At 40.4% G+C, this 22,804-nt stretch overlaps 1 protein-coding gene and 1 long non-coding RNA gene across 6 annotated transcripts; one reads left to right on the forward strand and one right to left on the reverse strand.

Moving 5' to 3' along the window:
- Window positions 1-606: 606 nt before the first annotated feature.
- On the forward strand, window positions 607-20,780 carry LOC114155563 (hepatic lectin-like). Of its 5 annotated transcripts, XM_028035506.1 has the most exons (8): window positions 16,905-17,052; window positions 17,210-17,299; window positions 18,672-18,773; window positions 18,915-18,992; window positions 19,470-19,511; window positions 19,709-19,860; window positions 19,956-20,080; window positions 20,160-20,780. In XM_028035506.1, the coding sequence occupies exons 2-8, from the start codon at window positions 17,272-17,274 to the stop codon at window positions 20,347-20,349; spliced, it is 717 nt and encodes a 238-aa protein (XP_027891307.1). In that variant the 5' UTR covers window positions 16,905-17,052; window positions 17,210-17,271; the 3' UTR covers window positions 20,350-20,780. The 5 variants fall into 5 exon arrangements, with proteins under 5 accessions (XP_027891304.1, XP_027891303.1, XP_027891307.1 ...); XM_028035503.1 differs by lacking the exons at window positions 16,905-17,052; window positions 17,210-17,299; window positions 18,672-18,773; window positions 18,915-18,992; window positions 19,470-19,511 and adding exons at window positions 607-818; window positions 915-980; window positions 2,647-2,787; window positions 3,093-3,173; XM_028035502.1 differs by lacking the exons at window positions 16,905-17,052; window positions 17,210-17,299; window positions 18,672-18,773; ... (3 more) ...; window positions 19,956-20,080; window positions 20,160-20,780 and adding exons at window positions 609-818; window positions 915-980; window positions 2,647-2,787; ... (2 more) ...; window positions 3,622-3,758; window positions 3,833-4,109.
- LOC114155573 (uncharacterized) lies at window positions 9,443-11,136 on the reverse strand. Its single transcript, XR_003597781.1, has 4 exons — window positions 10,877-11,136; window positions 10,150-10,276; window positions 9,958-10,059; window positions 9,443-9,551 (listed from the first exon to the last, which is right to left on the reverse strand). It is a non-coding gene; the product is annotated as an uncharacterized LOC114155573 (long non-coding RNA).
- Window positions 20,781-22,804: the final 2,024 nt, after the last annotated feature.

The following is a 22,804-nucleotide window of genomic DNA, read 5'->3' on the forward strand; positions in this document are numbered from 1 at the left end:
TCAGCGAAGACATGCAGGTAAAGAGACAAGCAGAAACTCTGAGCTCCTTTAAATCGAGGCTGAAAACAACCTGGTTACCTTTAGATTAAAAACATTGATTAATGCTGGTCTGGATTACAGCTTTTTGGTTTCTTTATTTTGCCACTGCAATATAATTTTTTGTTTATTTTATCATTTGAACAACTTTGTTGCTGAAATGTGCTGAACTAATAAACCTGGACTCATCGTGTTCCCTCAGAACTAAGGAACAAATTTCATGACTGAAGTCAAGAAGAAACATCAGATAATGAGGTTTAAGTCTTTCTGTTGCACAACCGTAATGAGTTCGAAAGTTTTATTAAGGAATATTAACTTGGTGAAGGGGAAACAAACCTTTTTCAGCTGGAACAAATGCTTTGTAATTGTGAAATCATAAAACTAAAATCATTACTTGAGTATTTTAAACGAGGTAAAGGACGTGCGGAGGAAGTAGAGATATGTCTTAAAAATGGTGGAATGGAAACTAGGTTTGGTGTTTACTAGCAGACTTCATCTGTGGTAACAGAGTTGCTTCCTGTTGTTTCATCATCGTCACTGATATCATTTACCACTAAAGGTAACTCACAGCTCTGATGCTGAGCCTGCCTTTAACACTGGATCAAACTTTCATCTCCGCTGATTCAGCGTCTTTGCTCCGACCCGACTGCAGCTTGGCCGTCACTCCGCTCTGAATCCTCTAGACTTCTGAACTTCACCTCTCCGTCAGGCTCAGAGATCCAACATGGCCGCTGCCGAGGTAACGTACGCTGATGTGAAGCTCCCTAAATCCAGGGCCAAAGGTGAGTTCACCTCTCTCTGCTTGCAGATTTAATGTTTAAGAAGTTACATTTTGTCAGACGTCGACCCAAACTGACTGATTTCTGCCTCACATGCAGCTGATATTCATTTGTCGCCAGAGGTCACTTACTCTGAAGTCAGGCACCTGAGAAAACACACAGAAGGTAAGTAGAAAAATAAAGAGTGTGTAAAAGATCTGTTAATCTGCAGAGGAAAAACTGAAGAAAATGTTATTATTTTATTTAATCTGTGCTCTGCTGAAAAATGCTGAATATTTTAATGAAGAAGCCAAAGTATTTCTATTAAAAATGTAAATTTGGAGTAAAAATATCCAATTGGAACATTTTGACTGCATTTTTTTTACTGAATATAAATATCTGTGAGTCGCAGGCGTTGGATGAAATCAGCTTCTGGTCTTTGAAATGAGGAAAAGATCGACGTGTTAAACTCAAAGTTAATGTCATCCTGTGAGGCTGCTGTCATGTTCCTGCTGTTTCCTCTCAGATTTTAAGATTCTTAAAAACCAACAGCAAGTCATAATTTCTGCTCTTTCCATCAGTGACTCTTCTGTCTAAAGTTTATTTTCTTCTCTCCTGTTGACAGAATAGTTATTAATATCTCCTGTCTCAGCATTGATGAGCTTATTTACTATTGAACCTTTTTTTTCCAGAAAGGTTTAAATGCTGCAAAAAAACAAAAAAACTCAAACATTTTAAATGTTTTCCAGAGGAAGATTCAGACAAGAGGGAAATTATTAATACAGAAAACTCTTCACACTTTATTACTGATCTTTGTTTTTGAACATCTGCTGTAGTTTATAACTCTCTGCTTTCTTTATAACTGACTGCTGCCGTTTGAGCCAGAATTAAAAATACTGGGGCTGCTCATGTAGAATAACCATGTTCAATAATATTAAGTGATTAAATAAGTGAAGGTACATTAAGCTGATGAATGCAGTGTCATAGAAGTGAGGAAGTAGGTGGTGAGACTGACGCAGAGGATCCAGGTTGAAAAGATTAAAAGATGATTTTAATGTAGATTCCAGAAAAACAAAAGTCTGATAATCCAGGCAGCTTGAGAGCGGAAGGCTAAGACTTTATACTGGTAGCAACTGGTCAGAAAACACAGCTGGCAGCAGACTAGCATGACAGCTTGATAAGACAGATTCAACCAGGACCCGACAGAGACACAGAGACACAGGTGACATTAAATACACAGAGGATAATCAGGGAACGAGACCCACCTGGGAACAATCAGGGGGAAGACAGGACAACATGAAGCCTCAAGAGACACAGAAACCTAAAATAAACACACAGAAAAACTCTAATCATGACATGCAGGGCAGAGAACAGCAGATAAACAGACAGCAGGACACTGACAGGTGGATTCACTTCACAACTGAACCTGTTAATTATGTGCAAAATGTCAGAGTTTGCACATCCATGTAATTCATAAAAATATGGAATATTGGTTGCTACCATGTTAACAGCATCTCTGTCTGTAATTTAAAAGGGTGAACATGGAATGGATCATGAATCTATAGGAATTATGATCTATAAGATCATGAATCTATAGGAATTATGATCTATAAGATCATAAATCTATAGTAATTATGATCTATAGGATCATAAATCTATAGGAATTGTTTATTCCAACGATTCTGTCAGCAACATAAACTGAAAAGATTTAGTTAAGAAACATGTGGAGTAAGCATTGCTTTGAAGCTCTATTTCTTAACTGTATATTATTATTATTATTATTATTATTATTATTATTATTATTATTATTATTATTATTATACATAATGAATCTGTCTTGGTGTCTCCTCAGACTCTCAACCATTTGATTCAAGTGAAATGAGGAAACCTCAACCCAGACGTCAGATAAAACCTCGACTCACCGCAGAGCGAGCGGCTCTGCTGGTTCTCAGCGTCCTGCTGGCGGCGGCCATCATCGCCCTCTCTGTCACCCGTGAGTCTCGGTGCTGAACACAAACTGACCCGGTAAAATGATTAAACCATAGAGGGTTTCCTGGGTTTCGTGCGGGTCGCTTCGGGTCGTAAAATATTCATAATTTGACTCTCATCAAAAACTGAGATGCTCTTTTTGTACCTGGCCTCTGAGACTTTGAGGGAAAATCTTTGGAAGTGTCTTCAAGGTTCAGTCATAAAGATTTATTCAGTGCTGACAAAACATATTTATTTGTGACTTTTTTGGATTAAGCAGGACTTTGTGAAGGGAGACTGACATGAAACACTTTTTATTTTTCTAAACAGAAATCAACAACAGAAACATCCACCGTGAGCTTGAAATGTGCAAAGCGTCTCCACCTCCAACATGTCCTTCTGCAGTAAAAAGTAAGTCCATGATCTGATCTTTGTCTCATTTCTGTCCTCTAATGAAGTTAAAGAGACATTGATGGACTGACAGAGACAGGAAGTTAGATTGTAGCTGCAGGACAGAAGACGCCTCCTGCTGTCTCCAGATCACACAAACATCTACAGAGATTTATTCCTCCTGGTTCACTGAAGTCTTTGTCTTTAAAGATGAAACATTTCCGAAGTGTGAAGCAGAATGGGAGCCACATGGAGGAAGCTGTTATTATTTCTCCACCAATAAATCCTCCTGGACTGACAGCAGACGTTCCTGCCAACATCATGGATCAGACCTGGTGAAGATCGACAGCAGAGAGGAGCAGGTATGAAACTCTGCTGCAGGTTCAGCTTCTCTCTGATTTAATCTCATCATCTTGATTCTTCATCTTAACTCAGAAAAATCTCATTTTAATCAACTTCTCCTGTTCAGTTGTTCCTGTGGAAGAAACTGAGACGCTTCATTTATCCCATGAAGATGAATGGAACAAAGAATTTCTGGATCGGACTGACGGACTCAAAGGAAGAAGGCAAATGGTTCTGGGTTGATGGATCACCTCTGAATAAAAGGTTTGATTCCTCTGAAAATATCCTGGTGTTTTATTTTATTTTATTTAAGATGCTTTTATTGTTTTAAATCACAGTCTGAGTTTTTGGAGTGAAGACCAACCTGGAAACAAACATGGAGGAAATAAAACTGCTAAAGATCGAGACTGTGTGAGGATGGAAAGGAAAACAAAAGAAGAAGAACTGATTTACTGGTTTCATGCATCCTGTGATGATCCTCTCAGGAGCATTTGTGAGAAAGCAGCAAATGTGTCTCAATGTTTCTGTCACTAAAGATCAATTCAGTTAAAACATCTGAATTCAGGATCAACAATGTTAATGTGACATTTAGAGATTTATTTCAGACATGATGAAGAAAAGAAAATAAATTCAGAAACTTTAACCAAATGTAATTGAATGATTTTTCTTCTCATTGGCTGTAAGGCAAAACCCATAAAATAAAATAAAACATGAATCAACTGAAACAAACATTTTTCCTGTCATATTGACTGCTGTTCCCACTAAATCCAGTTGATCACATATTATACACATTGAGCCTGATCTTTAAACCCTTCATGGCAACACAAACCTGATCTGCAACCAGGACACACCGTCTGCAAAACGACCGTTTTCCAGTTAGCACATCTGCTTTCACGACTGAAACTCAGAAATATCATTACCATCCATCCATCCATCCATCCATCTTCTTCCGCTTATCCGAGGTCGGGTCGCGGGGGTAGCAGCTTCAGAAGGGAGGCCCAGACTTCCCTCTCCCCAGCCACTTCTTCCAGCTCCTCCGGGGGAATCCTGAGGCGTTCCCAGGCCAGCCGAGAGACATAGTCCCTCCAGCGTGTCCTGGGTCTTCCCCGGGGCCTCCTCCCGGTGGGACGTGCCCGGAACACCTCACCAGGGAGGCGTCCAGGAGGCATCCTGACCAGATGCCCAAGCCACCTCAACTGGCTCCTCTCGATGTGAAGGAGCAGCGGCTCTACTCTGAGTCCCTCCCGGATGACTGAGCTTCTCACCCTATCTCTAAGGGAGAGCCCAGCCACCCTACGGAGAAAACCCATTTCGGCCGCTTGTATCCGCGATCTCGTTCTTTCGGTCATGACCCAAAGCTCATGACCATAGATGAGGGTGGGAACGTAGATCGACCGGTAAATCGAGAGCTTCGCTTTTTGGCTCAGCTCTCTCTTCACCACGACGGACCGGTACAGCGCCCGCTTGACAGCAGACGCTGCGCCAATCCGCCTGTCGATCTCCCGCTCCCTTCTTCCCCCATTCGTGAACAAGATCCCGAGATACTTAAACTCCTCCACTTGGGGCAGGACACCCCCCCTGACCCGGAGAAGGCACTCTACCCTTTTCCGGCTCAAGACCATGGCCTCGGATTTGGAGGCACTGATCCCCATCCCGGCCGCTTCACACTCGGCTGCGAACCGATCCAGCGAGAGCTGCAGATCACGATCTGATGAAGCCAAAAGGACCACATCGTCTGCGAGAAGCAGAGATGAGATCCTGAGGCCACCAAATCGGATCCCCTCAACACCTTGGCTGCGCCTAGAAATTCTGTCCATGAAAGTGATGAACAGAATCGGTGACAAAGGGCAGCCCTGGCGGAGTCCAACTCTCACCGGAAACGAGCCCGACTTACTGCCGGCAATGCGGACCAGACTCTGACACCGGTCATACAGGGACCTGACAGCCCGTATCAAAGGGCCCGGTACCCCATACTCCCGGAGAACCCCCCACAGGGCTCCCCGAGGGACACGGTCGAACGCCTTCTCCAAGTCCACAAAACACATGTAGACTGGTTGGGCGAACTCCCATGCACCCTCCAGGACCCTGCTGAGGGTGTAGAGCTGGTCCAGTGTTCCACGACCAGGACGAAAACCACACTGCTCTTCCTGAATCCGAGGTTCGACTATCCGACGGACCCTCCTCTCCAGGACCCCTGAATAGACCTTGCCAGGGAGGCTTAAGAGTGTGACCCCTCTATAATTGGAGCACACCCTCCGGTCCCCCTTTTTGAACAGGGGGACCACCACCCCAGTCTGCCAATCCAGGGGAACTGCCCCCGATGTCCATGCGATATTGCAGAGTCGCGTCAACCAACACAACCCTACAACATCCAGAGCCTTAAGGAACTCCGGGCGGATCTCATCCACCCCCGGGGCCTTGCCACCGAGGAGCTTTTTAACCACCTCGGCGACCTCGCCCCCAGAGATTGGAGAGCCCAACCCAGAGTCCCCAGGCTCCGCTTCCTCAGTGGAAGGCATGTTGGTGGGATTGAGGAGGTCTTCGAAGTACTCTGCCCACCGGCCCACAACGTCCCGAGTAGAGGTCAGCAGCACACCATCCCCACTATAAACAGTGTTGGTGCTGCACCGCTTCCCCCCCCTGAGACGCCGGATGGTGGACCAGAATCGCCTCGAAGCCGTGCGGAAGTCTTTCTCCATGGCCTCTCCAAACTCCTCCCACACCCGAGTTTTTGCCTCAGCAACCACCCGAGCCGCATGCCGCTTCGCCCGCCGGTACCCATCAGCTGCTTCCGGAGTCCCACAGGCCAAAAAGGCTCGATAGGACTCCTTCTTCAGCCTGACGGCATCCCTCACCGAAGGTGTCCACCAACGGGTTCGAGGGTTGCCGCCGCGACAGGCACCCACAACCTTGCGGCCACAGCTCCGATCGGCCGCCTCGACAATGGAGGCACGGAACACGGTCCACTCAGACTCCATGTCCCCCACCTCCCCCGGGACGTGTTCGAAGTTTTGCCGGAGATGGGAGTTAAAGCTCCGTCTCACAGGGGATTCCGCCAGACATTCCCAGCAGACCCTCACAACACGTTTGGGCCTGCCAGGTCTGACCGGCTTTCGCCCCCACCACCGGAGCCAACTCACCACCAGGTAGTGGTCAGTGGACAGCTCCGCACCTCTCTTCACCCGAGTGTCCAAGACATACGGCTGCAGATCCGATGAAACGATGACAAAGTCGATCATCGAACTGCGGCCTAGGGTGTCCTGGTGCCAAGTGCACATATGGACACCCTTATGCTTGAACATGGTGTTCGTTATGGACAATCCATGGCGAGCACAGAAGTCCAGCAACAGAACACCGCTCGAGTTCAGGTCGGGTGGGCCGTTCCTCCCAACCACGCCCCTCCAGGTCTCACTGTCGTTGCCCACGTGAGCGTTGAAGTCCCCCAGCAGAACAAGGGAGTCCCCAGGAGGAGCACTCTCCAGTACCTCCTCTAAGGACTCCAAAAAGGGTGGGTAATCTGAACTGTCGTTCGGCCCGTAAGCACAAACGACAGTCAGAACCCGTCCCCCCACCCGTAGGCGGAGGGATCCTACCCTCTCGTTCACCGGGGTAAACTCCAACGTACAGGCGCCGAGATGGGGAGCAACAAGTATGCCCACTCCTGCCCGACGTCTCTCTCCCTGGGCAACTCCAGAGTGGAAGTATGTCCAGCCCCTCTCAAGGAGACTGGTTCTAGAACCAGAGCCATGCGTCGAGGTGAGACCGACTATTTCTAGCCGGAACCTCTCGACCTCACGCACTAGCTCCGGCTCCTTCCCCACCAGAGAGGTGACATTCCACGTCCCAAGAGCCAGTTTCTGCAACCGAGGATCGGACCGCCAGGGTCCCCTCCCTTGGCCGCCACCCATCACACAGTGCACCCGACCCCTTTGGCCCCTCCCACGGGTGGTGGGCCCATGGGAGGGGGGGCCCATGTTTCCTCTTCGGGCTAAGCCCGGCCAGGCTCCATGGGTAAAAGCCCGGCCACCAGACGCTCGCCATCGTGCCCCCCCTCCAGGCCTGGCTCCAGAGTGGGGCCCCGGTGACCCGCGTCCGGGCGAGGGAACACCAAGTCCAAGGTTTTCCTTCATCATTGGGGTCTTCGGGCTGCACTTTGTCTGGTCCCTCACCTAGGACCTGTCTGCCTTGGGTGACCCTACCAGGGGCATGAAGCCCCAGACAGCATAGCTCCTAGGATCATTGGGGCACTCAAACCCCTCCACCACGATAAGGTGGCAGCCCATGGAGGAGAAATATCATTACTGGGATTGTAAATGTAATAACTCAGCAGCTGCAACTGGGTTCATTAAACCGGAGATTTGTTCTCCTGTCCACGCGATGAATCCTTGGCCCACTGCATCAGTGAAGACTGTCGCATGGGAGCAGGCATAGCGGTGATGTTCAAGAAGAAGTTTGGTCGAGTCTCAGAGTTAAAGGAACAGAGTGAGTCAGACTAGTTACTAAAGTCTTTGTTTTGGAAAAAATGTTTTATGTTTTTCCAGTTCATTCAAATGTATGAGTTCAACAGCAAGTGCTAAATGATATCCTGTTTTGTATTTTTTTTGTATGTCCTAATAGAGAAGCTTCCAGGGCAGTGTGCTGTCCTGGCACATAATCAACGTTTCATCTACTATCTGGTAAACATACCACAATTATACTGCATAGGACCAAAACCTGTTTCATTATTCGATCTGGTAACTGTATCTTTCCTATTATGTGTCTCAGATCACAAAGAAAAAAGCCAGTCAGAAACCCACGTATGTCAACCTAAGACAGAGTCTGGAAGACATGAAATCTCACTGCTTAGAAAATGGTGTCAATAGGATATCAATACCTCGGTTTGTAGGAACTACTGTGGATAAATGACTATAATAAATACCCTTAAATCTTCTTCTTTATTGGGAATAATTAATCAATTTGATTGTCTCGTATCTCCCCCCTCAGAATTGGCTGTGGCCTGGACCAGCTGCAGTGGTCAAAGGTGTCAAAGATCCTGGAACAGATCTTTAAAGAGACAAATATCTCCATCACAGTGTACAGCCTGCCCTGTGTTGGGTCAAAGCTTCAAATGCATGACGTGTAGTACATTTTCATTGGGGGTTTTTTAGCTTTAAATCCTTTATAATCCCTTAAAATTTTGGATGAAATCAACACTCCTTAAACGGTTTTAAGGAAATAATAAATAAGGAAACAATAAAAACCTCCCCATAAGATGTTTAGATACAAGACTTTTAACATCCCGCTGATGTAAAAATGATGTTTCTTGCCATTAAAGATACAAAACTTATTCCAAACACTGATGTTGCAGTCTGTCACTATCACACTACATGATGCTACTACTAAATCATGCTACACAAAATGATCCAACAAATCACCTGAGGCAGGTAAAATACAATAGTTATGCCTAAAATTTGTTTTTTTGTTTTTCTAAATCTATATAGTTGTTGAAAATGTAGCTTTTCCTGTGAATCTGTAAATCTAAATTGTGAAAGAGTTTGCTTCTCTAGCTTTATTTTCCTGACCCAAATTCAGGAGCAAGATTGTTGTCATAAGTTTTTTTTTGTCATGAGTTTATAATGATTTTGATGCTTGTTTCAGACTTTTTAGTATTTGTAATCTGTGAATGGTGTTGTACAGGATATTATGACTTTCTTTGAAAATTGCTTTGTAAATAAAATTTAAGATCATGGTTTTTGCCAACCTTTACCTGCTAAAACACCAGGCAACGGTATGTAGGAAAATGCAATTTGAAATTTTTAGAAATTTCTTAGTTTTGCCTCAAAAATGAACTTTTGATGTTACAAAAAAAAAAAAAAATTAAAAATTAAAAATACCAATCTTTGCTTTATAAAACCCAAACCCATAAAACATTGCTCATCATTTCTCTTCAGTCCTTCACTGAAACGGTTCGTGGAGCCGTTTCAGTGAAGTTAGCGTTCCTGGAGGGAAACTTGCTGCTGCTGTTCTGCTCGGTCAGAATGTTGCTGATGTCAGAAAAATCTGCTGTCATGTCATGAGCTGAAAAAAAAAAAAAATTAACAACCATGTTTGCAAAAAGAAGTGGCAAGACCGTATTTTCACTTAAGACTTATAAAATAGTTTCATGATTTTGGTTATGCCTGTAGAATTTAAACTGAGGTAACACTGAACAATGAATCGTTGGGTAAATAGTTTGAAAAAAGAAAAGATATTAAAGACACGCTAACCTAAATGGCTGTAAATGCAACCATTGCTGAAAATGAATCAAACTCATGTGTAATGTTTCACCTCTCTGCAAAACTTTGAGTCACTAAGCTTTATTCTTTTTAAACCCTTGCTATTTGATCAGTTTGATTTTAGAAGGGGAACAATTACTTTTTTTAATATAACAGAAACATAAAATCTACTCTTTTTACATCTTTAAGATGACTAAAACAAGACTCACTGTGAACACTGAGGGCGATGAGTTCAGCCAAAAGTAAAACATTCAGGATTCCCAAACATACAGCCGCACGGAGGCAGAGCCTCTCTTTGGAGCTGCTCCAACCTTAACAAAAACCTCAACCTTAGCAAAAACCTCAACCTTAGCAAAATTGAATTCAATACATACTAAATTTCTCTGTAACTTTGTTCTTACCTGTGTGATTAGATGCGGTTTTTCCAACAGGTTCCATATTGACGTACATTTCCTCCATCGCTTCAGACTCTGTTGGCTTTAAACATTGACTATAAAATCCACTGCAGTAGTGGAACTAAGTGAAAAACTGTGGAAAAGAGATGAGATGTCTGGTGTTCAACAAAACACAAGGTAGACGTATTTTAGAGATAACGACCAAATAAAGAAATTCATGAGCGCAGATTCAGTATTAGTTTCTTAAATATCTTACACAACATAAAATTCTTGAAGGTTTCAATAGTTTCAAAAGTTCATATTTGCTGATTCGGTTCTGTATCAATAAATATTTATTTATCCTTTTTCTTTATTTTCCTTCAGCTTGGTTAATCCTACTCATAATAAACACATTACACTTTTCCATGGGTGAAAAAATAATTGACTCTTTGAAAAGGGGAACAATGATGACACAAAATTAAAAATAGTTTTAAATCACGGATATAAGGATGAAAAAATACATCTGATGTTGTGATGTTCTTGCTTCATCTTGCTCCTGCGGATGGCTGTGTCCAAAAATATTTCCTAAAGATTAATAAATTGTTGGAACAGATGCCCAACAGTTTTACAGGTCTCGTTCTGTCCTGATAACTAGTCACAGCCTTGCTCTCAGTAAAAACAACTATCATCTTTGTATTTTGCTTTTTAAATCCTCTTTTAACCCTGTTTCTTGTCAAGTAGCAGAAACACTTACATTAAGAAACCACAGGTGTTGAACTGAAATCCTCCTTTAGTCCAGAAAATGTAAAATACCTGAATTGCATTATTACAAAACTTCTATAACCGTTGGATCGAATAATTATGGAATTGTACGTATTTATTCAAATTTTAAAGATATGTACTTTTAGGACTGGCATCTAGTAAAAACAAGCTGCATGAGCCGGCTAGTACTGTTTAAACCTCAGTCACCATATCTTCTAAAACAGCCATGAGGCAGATCAACAGTTTGACAAACAGTTTGCTTTGTAAAGCATCGCCTCACTGGGAGGGAATCAAAACGCTAACATGCCAATCAGGTGCAAGTTGGGCGGGTTAAAGTAAGAGAAACCCGATACTGCATTCAAAGCACGCTGAAGACCAGCGAGCAAAATATCAGAGTTCAGGAGATACAAGATAGAAAATTTGACTGAATCAAGACATTGCCCAGAAGTTCAGACTGGGAAGCTAACTGACAAATTGCTAACTAAGTATGTGGAGCAGGAAAATAGGTTGTATTTACTTTAATTTATGCAAACCAATTGCCTCAAAAAGATTCAATTACTGCTACATATAAAAGACAAGTGTAGTTACACCGTGTGATTTTGGCAAACAATATTCTTAAACTCATCCAAAATATTATTCTCCGTAAAACTTCTTTTATTTTCTGCTTACAGCAGCAGCTGCAATATATTTGCTACATAGATTAAAGATTCACGGTCTCATTATTTGACATGGTTGTTCTGTTCAAAACCTTTTGGTTTGCTTGAGCAGAAATGGTGTAGCGTCTGGGCATGTTAAAATGTTCAACTTTTACCAGCCAAAATCCTCATTACTTTCAAATAATTCACTTTTTATTTTATTTTACTTGTTGCACGGACTCAACTTAAATAGATTAACTTATAAAGCTTTTTTTATATATCCAAATGTTCCTGCCACTTGTTTAAGATGAGTACAAACAACAAGTCGATGATAATTAAGTGACGTTTGCTTGAACTTTTTTTAAGTCTAATGTTTTATTTTACAGTGAGGAAGGCCGGAGTCTAGCTTTAGCAGATGGCTGAAGGCGTCTGATCCGCTTCAAACTCAGTACCTGTTTACTCCAAGGCAAAACTTTGGTAAGGTTAAATTTAGTGGCTAAAGAAAGTCAGACGGTTTATTCTCCAATGTGAGAAATCCCTTGAGGTAGTCAGGTTTGTTGTTTGATCAGATCTTGTTAGTCAGTATGATTACTAATTAACGGTTGATTCTTTTGTGTCTAGATGCAATGTAATCATTCAATTCACAATTGAAGTTTCATTATGGGGATGCAGCAGATTAAATATTTCATAGTATATTTCACTGATTCCTTTCATACAGTCTAAACTCCCTGAAAAAAAAGACCTTTCAGAGAAATATAATTTTGATTGCTTTGAGTATAATGATATTTTACTTAATCTGACTGATATGATCTTCTTTAGCGCAAACTGATGTTTCACATTGATCATTTATAAGCTTATTAATTACAAGAGGAGTTGTACTGTCTGTTAGAGAACATTAGTGAACAGCATCAAGGAACAAAAGCTTCAGATCATTTTAAAGGTAACAAAACAATTCACCATTTTGTGAGCAACTCTTGGAGCATGGTTGTGTAGTGAGTATGTTTAATTTTTATTTTTAGGTAAAGTGTACCAATAGCAAACTTAGTCAATGTTATTATAAGTGGGGCTAGTTGTCAGAAGATGTAAGTAAGTCTCGGTGAGAGGGAGTATTTAAGAAAAAACACAAATTCACTGATTTAATTTTTGGCTGATAACCAGCATATATTTAAATTTGTGCAACAAAACACCAAAAGAAAAAAAATACTATATAAAAAACAGAATGGCTATTCAGTTTGATAAATATTTACACATTGAATAAATCAATATAAATCCAAGGGCACACATTAAAACATCAAATCTAAATAAATAATATGAATTATATTAATTATTTTAATACAGACTGATGGTTCACATTGATCATTTAAAAGTTTTAATAGTGAAAAATTAAAAAAAGATAGAGGTGTATTATATTTTGTTAGTGAACACACTAAAGTGTGTAAGATAATGGGTGGAGGGAAAGCTGAAAGATACATATGAGCAGCCTCACCGTGGCCTGTTTAGTCAGATATTGTTCAGAAGTATGAGTACAAATGAGGAACATTTCCTGAAATGTATTACTCTAGCAAGTGTTACAGAAAAAAAAATCTATGAGTTTCAAATGTATTTAAACCAAGATTTACTATTTTGGAGAAAACATGAAGTAGTGGGAAGATCAGTGTTGATTCAACAGCAAGAAAAAAAACTGAACAAAATCATTCACAATGATACCGGGCCAAATTCTGGAAAAGTCTGGACAAATTCTTTAACTGCGGAAAGATAAAAGTTAAATTTGAGCAGCCTCACATAGGCCTGTTTACTGTCTGTCACATGTTCTTCAGAAGTACGTGTACAAATGAGGAACATTTACTGAAACGTATCACACTAGCAAGTGTTACAGCAAAAAATCTATAAGAGTTTAAAATTTAAGTGATGAAGGAAATCACAAACTCATAGTCAGCACTGACTAGTCGTGCTACCATAAATAATGCAGTAAAACAGTTAAAACTCTAGGCTTTCTGTAGAGGTATGTGTTCAGTCTTATGGGTGCGCGCACACACGCACACACACACACACACACACACAGACAGACAAGCACCCATGGCAGGGGGGGTCTGGGTGGGGACATATACAGATTCCAAGAGCTGATAGCAGACCCGATCAGGAAGATATTCCGTTTTAAAACCAGAGACTGACCATCATTGTTATCGATTCTTTGCCAGAGGATGTCGGTGACATAGAGTTTCCTTGCACAACATGTGTTTTGACCCCAAAGGTCATGAGAATCACCCAACTAGGATTTTTTTTAACCTGCCTCGCAGAGCCCTTCCCCGTTTCCCGCAGTGTCTCAGGAGGATATTCCGTTTAAAACCAGAGGTAACTACAACATCCTATTTAAATATACTATATTGTATATTATTCTCAATTATCTAACACTTTCATTGTTTTTCATACTTTAATTGTATTATTCTTAAAACTCATAATTTCCATACTTTACTTGTATTATTCTTACAAATCATACAGGTCTGAAGGCGTGGGAAAAACGGATCTGTGTGGGGGAGGGGTGGGAAAGGTGGGGGAAGGGCATCCTGTGACCGGAAATCAAAATCTATTAGTCATCAATCACTCATCCATCAAACTCCAATTAAAATTTGACAGAAGGTGTCCCATATAGTCTCTCTTTTGCTCTATTTGAAGAATTCAGTTCTTAACCTTAAATAACTCTTCTATGTTCTTTTAGTTTGAGTTTTTGGTATTTCGACCAGCCAGACGACTTGGGTGTGAATAATCTACCTGGAGCGGACTGCGTGAGGATGGGGGAGCAAGTTGAGGACAACCTGAAGTGTTGGCATGACAGAAACTGTGATTATCCTCAGAAAAGTATCTGTGAGAAAACAGCCCAAATTGTGCTGTGTTTGTGTTAAATTCACTTTGTAAAACCATTTCAGATTCATCCATCCATCCATCCATTGTCTGTTCACCCTTGTCCCTAATGGGGTCGGGAGGGTTGCTGGTGCCCATCTCCAGCTACGTTCCAGGCGGGAGGCGGGGTACGCCCTGGACAGGTCGCCAGTCTGTCGCAGGGCACACTTCAGATTCATGAAGGTTTTATAAAGATGATGTGAAGAAAGAAGTTCTTCATCTTCCAATAAAATGTTTATTTATTTTGTTCTCAGTATCAACTGAAAGAAAATGAATCTTTCTGTAAAAAATAAAGAAGCTTTTTAAGCTGTTTTCTTCTTTTAAGTTGAAACGTGTTAATTTGTGGTGATTAGAAACATTCCTGAGGTTTGGAAAGAAGTTGAAGAACTCAGATTCAGGATCAGAGGCAGAAACTCAAAACGTCTTTATTAAAATCCAAACCAAAGATCTAGAAACTCAGTTAGCTGAACAAAAATATTACAATGTCTCATTTGAGACGCAATAAAGTGTTTTTTTAACGTGTCAAAGACTGAAGAGTTTTAGATTAAAGGAGAATGAGGAAGCAGACAGTAGAGGAAGTCTTTAACAGGAAGTTTCTTCAAAATAAATCTGTGAAAAGAGATGAAGACGAACAGATCTTCCACAGAGGAGAGACGACAATCTGATGGTGAGTTTAGATACTTTTCTGTCCAACAAATACTCAGAGAAAGTCTGAGGTGTTTGTGTTCCCACAGCGTTAAACCGTATTATATCCACTGCCAGATGATCAACATGAAGGTTAAATACTTTAATTTCATTTAACTTTTTCCTCAGCAGCTCCAGAAACTGATCTGTCTGTTTGTCCTCAGAGTGAAGCGTCTCCATGATGAGACGACCACAGAGCGATGAAGAGCTGAAGATGATGAGGGTGATGGTAAACCTGCAGGAAGCTGATGAAGAGCGGAGTGGTCTTCATCAGAATACAAGCAGACTGAACAGAAACTGCTTCTTTAGACATTAAATCAGTGGATTTGGGAGCAAACTTATTGTTCTGTAACTATATTTTACTAAGCATAATCTTTAGTTAAAGATGAAAAATTACAGTGAAGATGCTGGAGTTTGGTTTCTGTGTGAGGTTGTTCAGTTCCTGCAGTTATCCACCAGAGGGAGCTGCTGCTCACCGGAGGATTGGCCTGCCCAGTAAATTACACCTGCAGATCATCTGATCCATCAGAGCCGGTCCGGTCCGGTCCAGCGGGCCTGGCTGTTTGCCTCCAGTGATACTCTGAAGCCACTCTGCGGTTTTTGAGCGCTCTTTTTATTCTCCTGAGATCTTTTATGTCCCAAGATTGACCTGTTTGAGCTCCTTCAAAGGTTATCAGAGGCTGTTCCCACAAGATGCCGCCCTGGGCAGTTGACCACGTTGACCATATCAGAAACTGCTACTGTTTATATGTAATATTGTCACAAAGTTTTTATCAGACCCATATTTAGTAACAGTAGAGTCAATTAAGTCCCACTTAACTGTCATCTAGTTTTGGTTATTAAAATGATCTGTAGCCACTCATCCTGCTGTATGTTGACAGTCTGTGGTTGTTTTCTTTCTTGTCATAAACTCATTTAAAGACATTTGATGTTTTAGTGTCTTGGGAGTGCAGTGCTTATGTTTCGACTTGCTTCCCAAAAGACTGAAATTCTTCAAAATTCTCTTTTTCCCGGGTGTCTAGTTGGCTCAGATCCATTCTGCTGCGCAAAGCTGATTATATATATATACATTATATACATCCAGTACAGACCAATAGTTTGGACACACCTTCTAATTCAATGGGTTTTCTTTATTTTCATGATTATTTATAAGGCAATAAATCCCACTTATTAACCTGACAGGGCAGGTTGACCTATGAAGTGAAAACCATTTCAGGTGACGACCTCTTGAAGCTCATCAAGAAAATGCAGAGTGTGTGCAAAGCAGTAATCACAGCAAAAGGTTGCTACTTTGAAGAAACTAGAATATAAGGGGTATTTTCAGTTGTTTTACACTTTTTTGTTTAGTGCATATTTCCACATGTGTTATTCATAGTTTTGATGCCTTCAGTGTGAATCTATAATGTCAATAGTCATGAAAATAAAGGAAACTCATTGAACTAAAAGGTGTGTCCAAACGTTTGGTCTGTACTGTATATATATATATATATACTTACACACATCATGATATATGTTGGTCAATATTCCATTTCTTTCAGCCGCTGCTGATGACAGATACTCTCCTAAGATGCTCTGATGAGCGACCAAATTATATGCAACCACCCATGAAGCTGCACGGCTCATCGCGCTTTTATTTTGAAAACCGACATGCAAAACATGTTGCAAAGGCAGAGCATCTTCAGTCAGAGGCTTCTTCAGATTCAATGCATTACAGGCTGCTGCAGGAGATCTTTCCTGCCAACAGTCGTCAACGTCTTCAATAGCAGCAACATTTTATTTCCCTTTCAGATCAATAAAGTATTTGAATATGAATTTGAAAATGAATCAGTCACGTGTCCAATGTAATGCGAGGCGTCGTTGGTTTTTGGTCACGTGGTTTTCAGCAAGATGACACCAGACACAACCATCGAGGCGTCGCTTCAACGATCTTCTGTCTGGACTGTTGTGCTTGGTGAGTAACTCAGGTGGAGTTTTAACTAAATCATCTGGAAAAAGGTTAATTTCATCACTTTCTTTAATAGTTGGGATTTTAGTGTCAATAGTTTTGTGAACTGAGAACAACAGCAAAACTTTAAAATGTAAAGTTTCTCTCTTTGTGTTTTTCTTAGAAACGCTGCAACGAGGAAGCATCCGCTGTGACTGTTTTTATCCTGAGTGAAGTTTCCTCATCATGAGACGCCCACAGAGACACACAGAGGGTGAGAATATTAATGAGGAGATCAACCAACAGGAAGGTGATGAAGAAGCTGCAGGTGGAGCTGAGAGGTCTTCATCAGATAAGATAAGATAAGATCAGATAAATCTTTATTGTCATTGTCACAAGGACAACGAAATTTAAAAGGTGCCAGGCTGAACACAAACTGCTTTAGGCATTTAACATTTAAACTTTAAGACACCTCAACGGTTGAGTTTATTAAACAGACTGTCATGAGTTTAAAATAAATGAAAAGAAACTTAAGCAAGAAAACGCTGGAAACCACAGAGAGGAAGGCTGATGTTCCTGAAGAACTAAAATGCTTCTTGTTTTTGGTTTTCACGGTTTGCAGCATCTTTTCTCACCTCCTATGAATGTCTTTAGACTCTACATTATGTGCACAATTATTATGCATGTTTGAGTTTTTTAGCTGGCGTCTGATGCCAAGTGGAGCTCTGTGTCCTTTACTGATCCGGCCACTGGTCCATCAGGAGTCACTCTCATCTCATCAGTCCATTAAACCTTTGGCCCAGTCTTGATGTTTCAGCTGTGTGTCTTGATCAGTGGTGTTCGGTTTTCAGCCTTCCTTATCTTGGTCTCTGAAGAGGTGAATATTTCTGGACGCTCCAGGTTGTAGTTCTGGAATATGACAAAACTGAAAGATAACGGATTCCTGGTAGCTTCATGTTTGAATCTTCTCAAATCTTTGGCAGTTTGTTTACGTCTTTTTTCTCTCTCAACACGTTTCTTGCGACCCTGTTGACTATTTGCAGCAAGACGTTTGGTGGTTCTGTGATCACGACCCAATGTTTCAGCAGTTTCAAGAGTTCTGCTTCCCTCTGAAAGACTTTTAACAGTTCTGGACTTTTCAGAGTCACTTTTTTTGACCCCTTTTGCTGAGGAAAAGTAGCTGCCTAATAGTTCTGCACATCTTGAATAATGGTGTTCATCTCCCACCTCCCTCATTAAACAAATACACACCAGCTGATATTTTTATATTCAATAAACATTCGAGTTGGAAAATATGCATAAAAATGATTATGTGGTTAAAACTAAAACTTGCGTAATAATTGTGCACACAGTGTATGTTCCTGTTTCTGCACACAGTTAAAGAGAGTTATTTCTCTTTGCAGCAGTTAAACAAAACCCCAGTAGTTTTATTACAGGACCAGCTTCATCATCAACAGTCATTTGATTCTTATCCAGATGTTTGATGATGTTCAACATGCTGGTTTCTATAACAACCAAACTGACAGGAACAGAACAGGTACAGTAATGGACAGCCAAGAATATGACGATAAGAAGAATCATCAGGTTGATGTTAGCTTCTGTGAGTCTCCTGGTTCTGATCCGGTTCTGCTCTAAATGCTCCTCAGGTGAAAACCCAAGCAGAACCTCCAAGCTGCCAGCAGGGGGAGTAGTTCTGCTGGTTCTGGTCGGTCTGCTGGCTGCTGCTGTCATCGTCATCTACAGACTCTGTGAGTTCATCCTGATGGTGGTTTAGTTTTACTGGTTTTTAGTTTTTTAGATGACAGCAAGAAAACTATAGAGGGCGATATCAATATGAACATGATCACATTATTTTCCTCCACATGTTGATGTTTTGTTTCTCCAATCAGCTTTTGATAAAATACGAACCAATCAGATTCTCCAAACCCTGAAAGAGGAGAATGAAGCTCTGAGGAGAAATCTGTCAGGTGAGACAGTCAGAGTTTAAAGGTTTCTGTGATATTATACTGTAATGCCTCATAACAGCAATTTACAGTAAAATGTTTTCACAATACAATACTCTAAAACCTATCGTACAGTTCTGCCGCATGTTTACGGTATAAATGCATTGTTTTTATAATAATTTTCAGTAAACACTTAAAGTGATGCTGTTATACCATAAGCTCTTGTTCGCTATGGCCGTATTCAATACAGTACATTTCTGGCAACCACAGAAATTAGTTGCCAAAATACTAAACTGTAATATCTTATACTATACGGTGAGCTGGTAATTTAATTTCAATTTTCCTAATTTATTTACCATAAATTAGAATATTTCTTTACAGTATAGATCTATTTTTTTTATTTGTTAATGTTTAATTTTTTTTTCTTTATCTGTTCTGCAAAATGAAAAATAATTAGTTCAGAAATCACAACTTCTTTTCGCTTTCTTTTTTTTCAAAAAGTTGGAAGTACAACTTCAACAACAATATTTCCTGCAGTAAAAAGTAAGTTCATGATCTGATCTTTGTCTCATTTCTGTCCTCTAATGAAGTTAAAGAGACATTGATGGACTGACAGAGACAGGAAGTTAGATTGTAGCTGCAGGACAGAAGACGCCTCCTGCTGTCTCCAGATCACACAAACATCTACAGAGATTTATTCCTCCTGGTTCACTGAAGTCTTTGTTCTGATCTGTTTGAAGGGGAAACATTTCTGAAGTGTGAAGCAGGATGGGAGAAACATGGAGGAAGCTGTTATTATTTTAACACCAATAAATCCTCCTGGAATGACAGCAGACGTTCCTGCGTTGATCTGGGATCAGACCTGGTGAAGATCGACAGCAGAGAGGAGCAGGTATGAAACTGCTGCAGGTTCAGCTTCTCTCTGATTTCTTCTCATCATCATGTTTTTTCATCTCTGAGATATTTTCATCAACTTTTCCTGTTCAGATGTTCCTGGTAGGAAGACTGAGAGACTTGATGGAGGACGATGAGGACATGTTCTGGATCGGACTGACGGACCTAAAGGAAGAAGGCAGATGGTTCTGGGTGGACGGATCTCCTCTGGATGAAAGGTCTGAATAATGAGACATTGTTTGTTTAAATGGTGTTCTGTAACATTTACCTGATATTTTCTTCCTGCTGTGCTCCAAGTTTGACGTTCTGGAACGATGGAGAACCTGACAACAGAAGTAAAGATGGTGCAGGCTCAGCTGACTGTGGGAGGATGGGGAGAAAAAGAGAATATGAAAATCTGAAGTCCTGGTTTGATATATCCTGTAATTATCCTCACAAAAGTATCTGTGAGAAAACAGCTGGACTGAGTTCATGTGTCTGTGTCTGAAGATCAGTTCAGTCTGTGAACCGATCTGAGTTCAGCTTCAAGAAGCTGCAGTGATGCTGCTTTTATGAAGATACTGTCATGAAAATTTTACATTTCCAGACATGTTGAAATAATCAAACTTTCAACATTCAGTCATATTCTTGCTTGATTTGCTCTTATATTCATATTTTGGTTTGAATGCAGAATGTCCTTTGAAAAATATGAAACTATGTAACTTGTAAATATTTGACTATGATCAGGAATGTCTTCTTAACTTGTTACACATTTTGTCCAATAAAATAAATTTCAACATTTTGGTCAATATGACTGAAAAACAGAGATTGGCTTTGAAATAAAAACAATTTGGATAACTTTTATAACCTCTGCTCATATTTGCTGCAATGTTTATTAAAAAATTATGTGGTAATAATTGAATAAATGTTTAAAAAATGTCTTCAGTGTTTCTCAAATTTAGAAAAGTTACCACACTTTAGTAGAAGTTTCTACCTGTAAACAATTTTAAAAATACTTTGTAAAAATGAATGTAACTGAGTTATTATTGATGTGAAAACTTCCTTCAGACTTTAGTTTCAGATACTGATGTTGATTTTACTTTGGTTTGCCCAATTTATTTAGTAAAGGCGACCTAATTTTTTATGACTTTGGTAATAGTTTTTACAGTGTACATCCTGCCACCTAGTGGCCATGCAGTGTCCGCTCTCTCAGTCTGAAGCTCCTCTGATTTCAGCTGAGTCTGCTGACCTCGATGCTCTGACTGGTTTCCCGTCTGGTTCCGGTTCTGTGCCAGTGGGTTCATCCCGTCTTAACAAATAAAAATGTTTTCTTATTACTGTTATTATCTGCATTTCTAATTACTGATTGCCATTAAAAACTGAATTTGTCTGAAGTTTGTCTAATATCTATTTTCATGTTTATAAATGAAATACATTTGTCTTGTGCCGTTAGATGAATTTAACTGAATTTATTCCAGTTTACTGACCACGTATCTCAATATTTATATTTAATAAACTCTTCATACTTTATGTGATGTTATTTGTATAGTTACACAGTAAGTATCAACAGCAATATTTTAGTTATTTAACCCATTTCCTTGTTAGACAAAAAAGAAATGGGTGTACATTTTTAGCCATATTATTTGACCATGTTATTTATATATTTATAAATGTCATAGTTTGTCAGGTTTATGCACCTAGAATGTCAAGATACAGACACAAAGAAAGACAAAAGAGAGTTGGATTCTTTTAACTCGCGAGGAGAACAGAGATGTGTTCCAGTTATAATCTCTACTTGCTCTGAAAACACTTTCTGCTGCAGCTCTCTTTTTATTTCCCACATTCCCTAAGTTACATGTACGCTGCAGCTCTAAAGAAGAAGAAGCAAATTAACCACACAGCTGCAGCCTGAGTCAGGGTCACATATCATCTAACGAGCTAAACAATCTTCACTTCACATTTTTTTCTGCCTTGCATCTAAGGAGGACAAGAGGCTCCAGCCAAGCTGCACCTGGCCGAACAGCAATGAACTCATCTCCACTTCTCCTTAAATATAATGATTAGTATTTATATAAGTTATTATTTTAATTCTATCATAGTTCCAAACTATTTTTTCTTTCATTTAAAGCTGAAGTATTTATCTAGCAGTAGCATGCGTTTATATGAAAATCCTCAAAATTCAGCTTTTATTTTAAAAGTCCACTTCCGCTTAACCGCAAGCTTTTAAACGAAATATATTAAATATGTTCCAGCAAATAGCAGGAATTAACATCAAAATAAAACCAGATGATTTAAAGTGTTTTTACTGCAGACGGGCTGTTTGCAGTGCACCACTAGAGGGCAGCACTTTCTCCTCTCTGTGGAATGAGGGCGTGTTCTGTGTTAAATAAAAATTTATATTCTTATTATTTGTGTTGTCAAAGTCGATTGCAGTACTGAGAGGAGAGGCTGCAGGTGAGCTGATTAGAAACTGGAAGCAGAAACAGAAATTAATCAAATCATTTTCAGGGAAAAACTAACAAAATAAAACAGGAAGCAAAATACAACATAAACAATAAAAAAGAGACTTTAGAAAGAGACTCATGAATCCAGGTGGTGAGGTAAAATCTATCAAACTATGAGAATAAAGCCACAGAATATTCTGTAACTGATGAATCAGGTCTAAACCAGAGCCGAGTCGATCTGGGCTGCTGAAGTAGAACCAGTGGGAAAGGACATCAGGTGAGAAACATAATGGGTCTGATCATGTTGATCATGTTGTTGCTGCTGTAGAGCAACAACATGATCAGACCTACAGGAAAAAACACAAATCATCAAATAACCAAACATTCTTATTTAATTCTATAGCTTTTTGTACTTCCAGCCCAATATAATAATATGAAAAACTACAGAGAAAGAAAATGTTTTATTCGACCAGTAACCTGCTGTGAGGAAACACTGCAAACCGTCAAACCAGAGAGATG

Source organism: Xiphophorus couchianus, chromosome 13, assembly GCF_001444195.1.
Source record: "Xiphophorus couchianus chromosome 13, X_couchianus-1.0, whole genome shotgun sequence".
Taxonomy (NCBI): Eukaryota; Metazoa; Chordata; class Actinopteri; order Cyprinodontiformes; family Poeciliidae; genus Xiphophorus; species Xiphophorus couchianus.

Coding starts and splice junctions, on each gene's coding strand:
- LOC114155563 (XM_028035502.1), top strand. CDS start 761: ATGGCCGCTGCCGAGGTAACGTACGCTGATGTGAAGCTCCCTAAATCC. Junction 819..914: donor CCCTAAATCCAGGGCCAAAG/GTGAGTTCACCT, acceptor CCTCACATGCAG/CTGATATTCATTTGTCGCCA. Junction 3,759..3,832: donor GGATCACCTCTGAATAAAAG/GTTTGATTCCTC, acceptor TTTAAATCACAG/TCTGAGTTTTTGGAGTGAAG.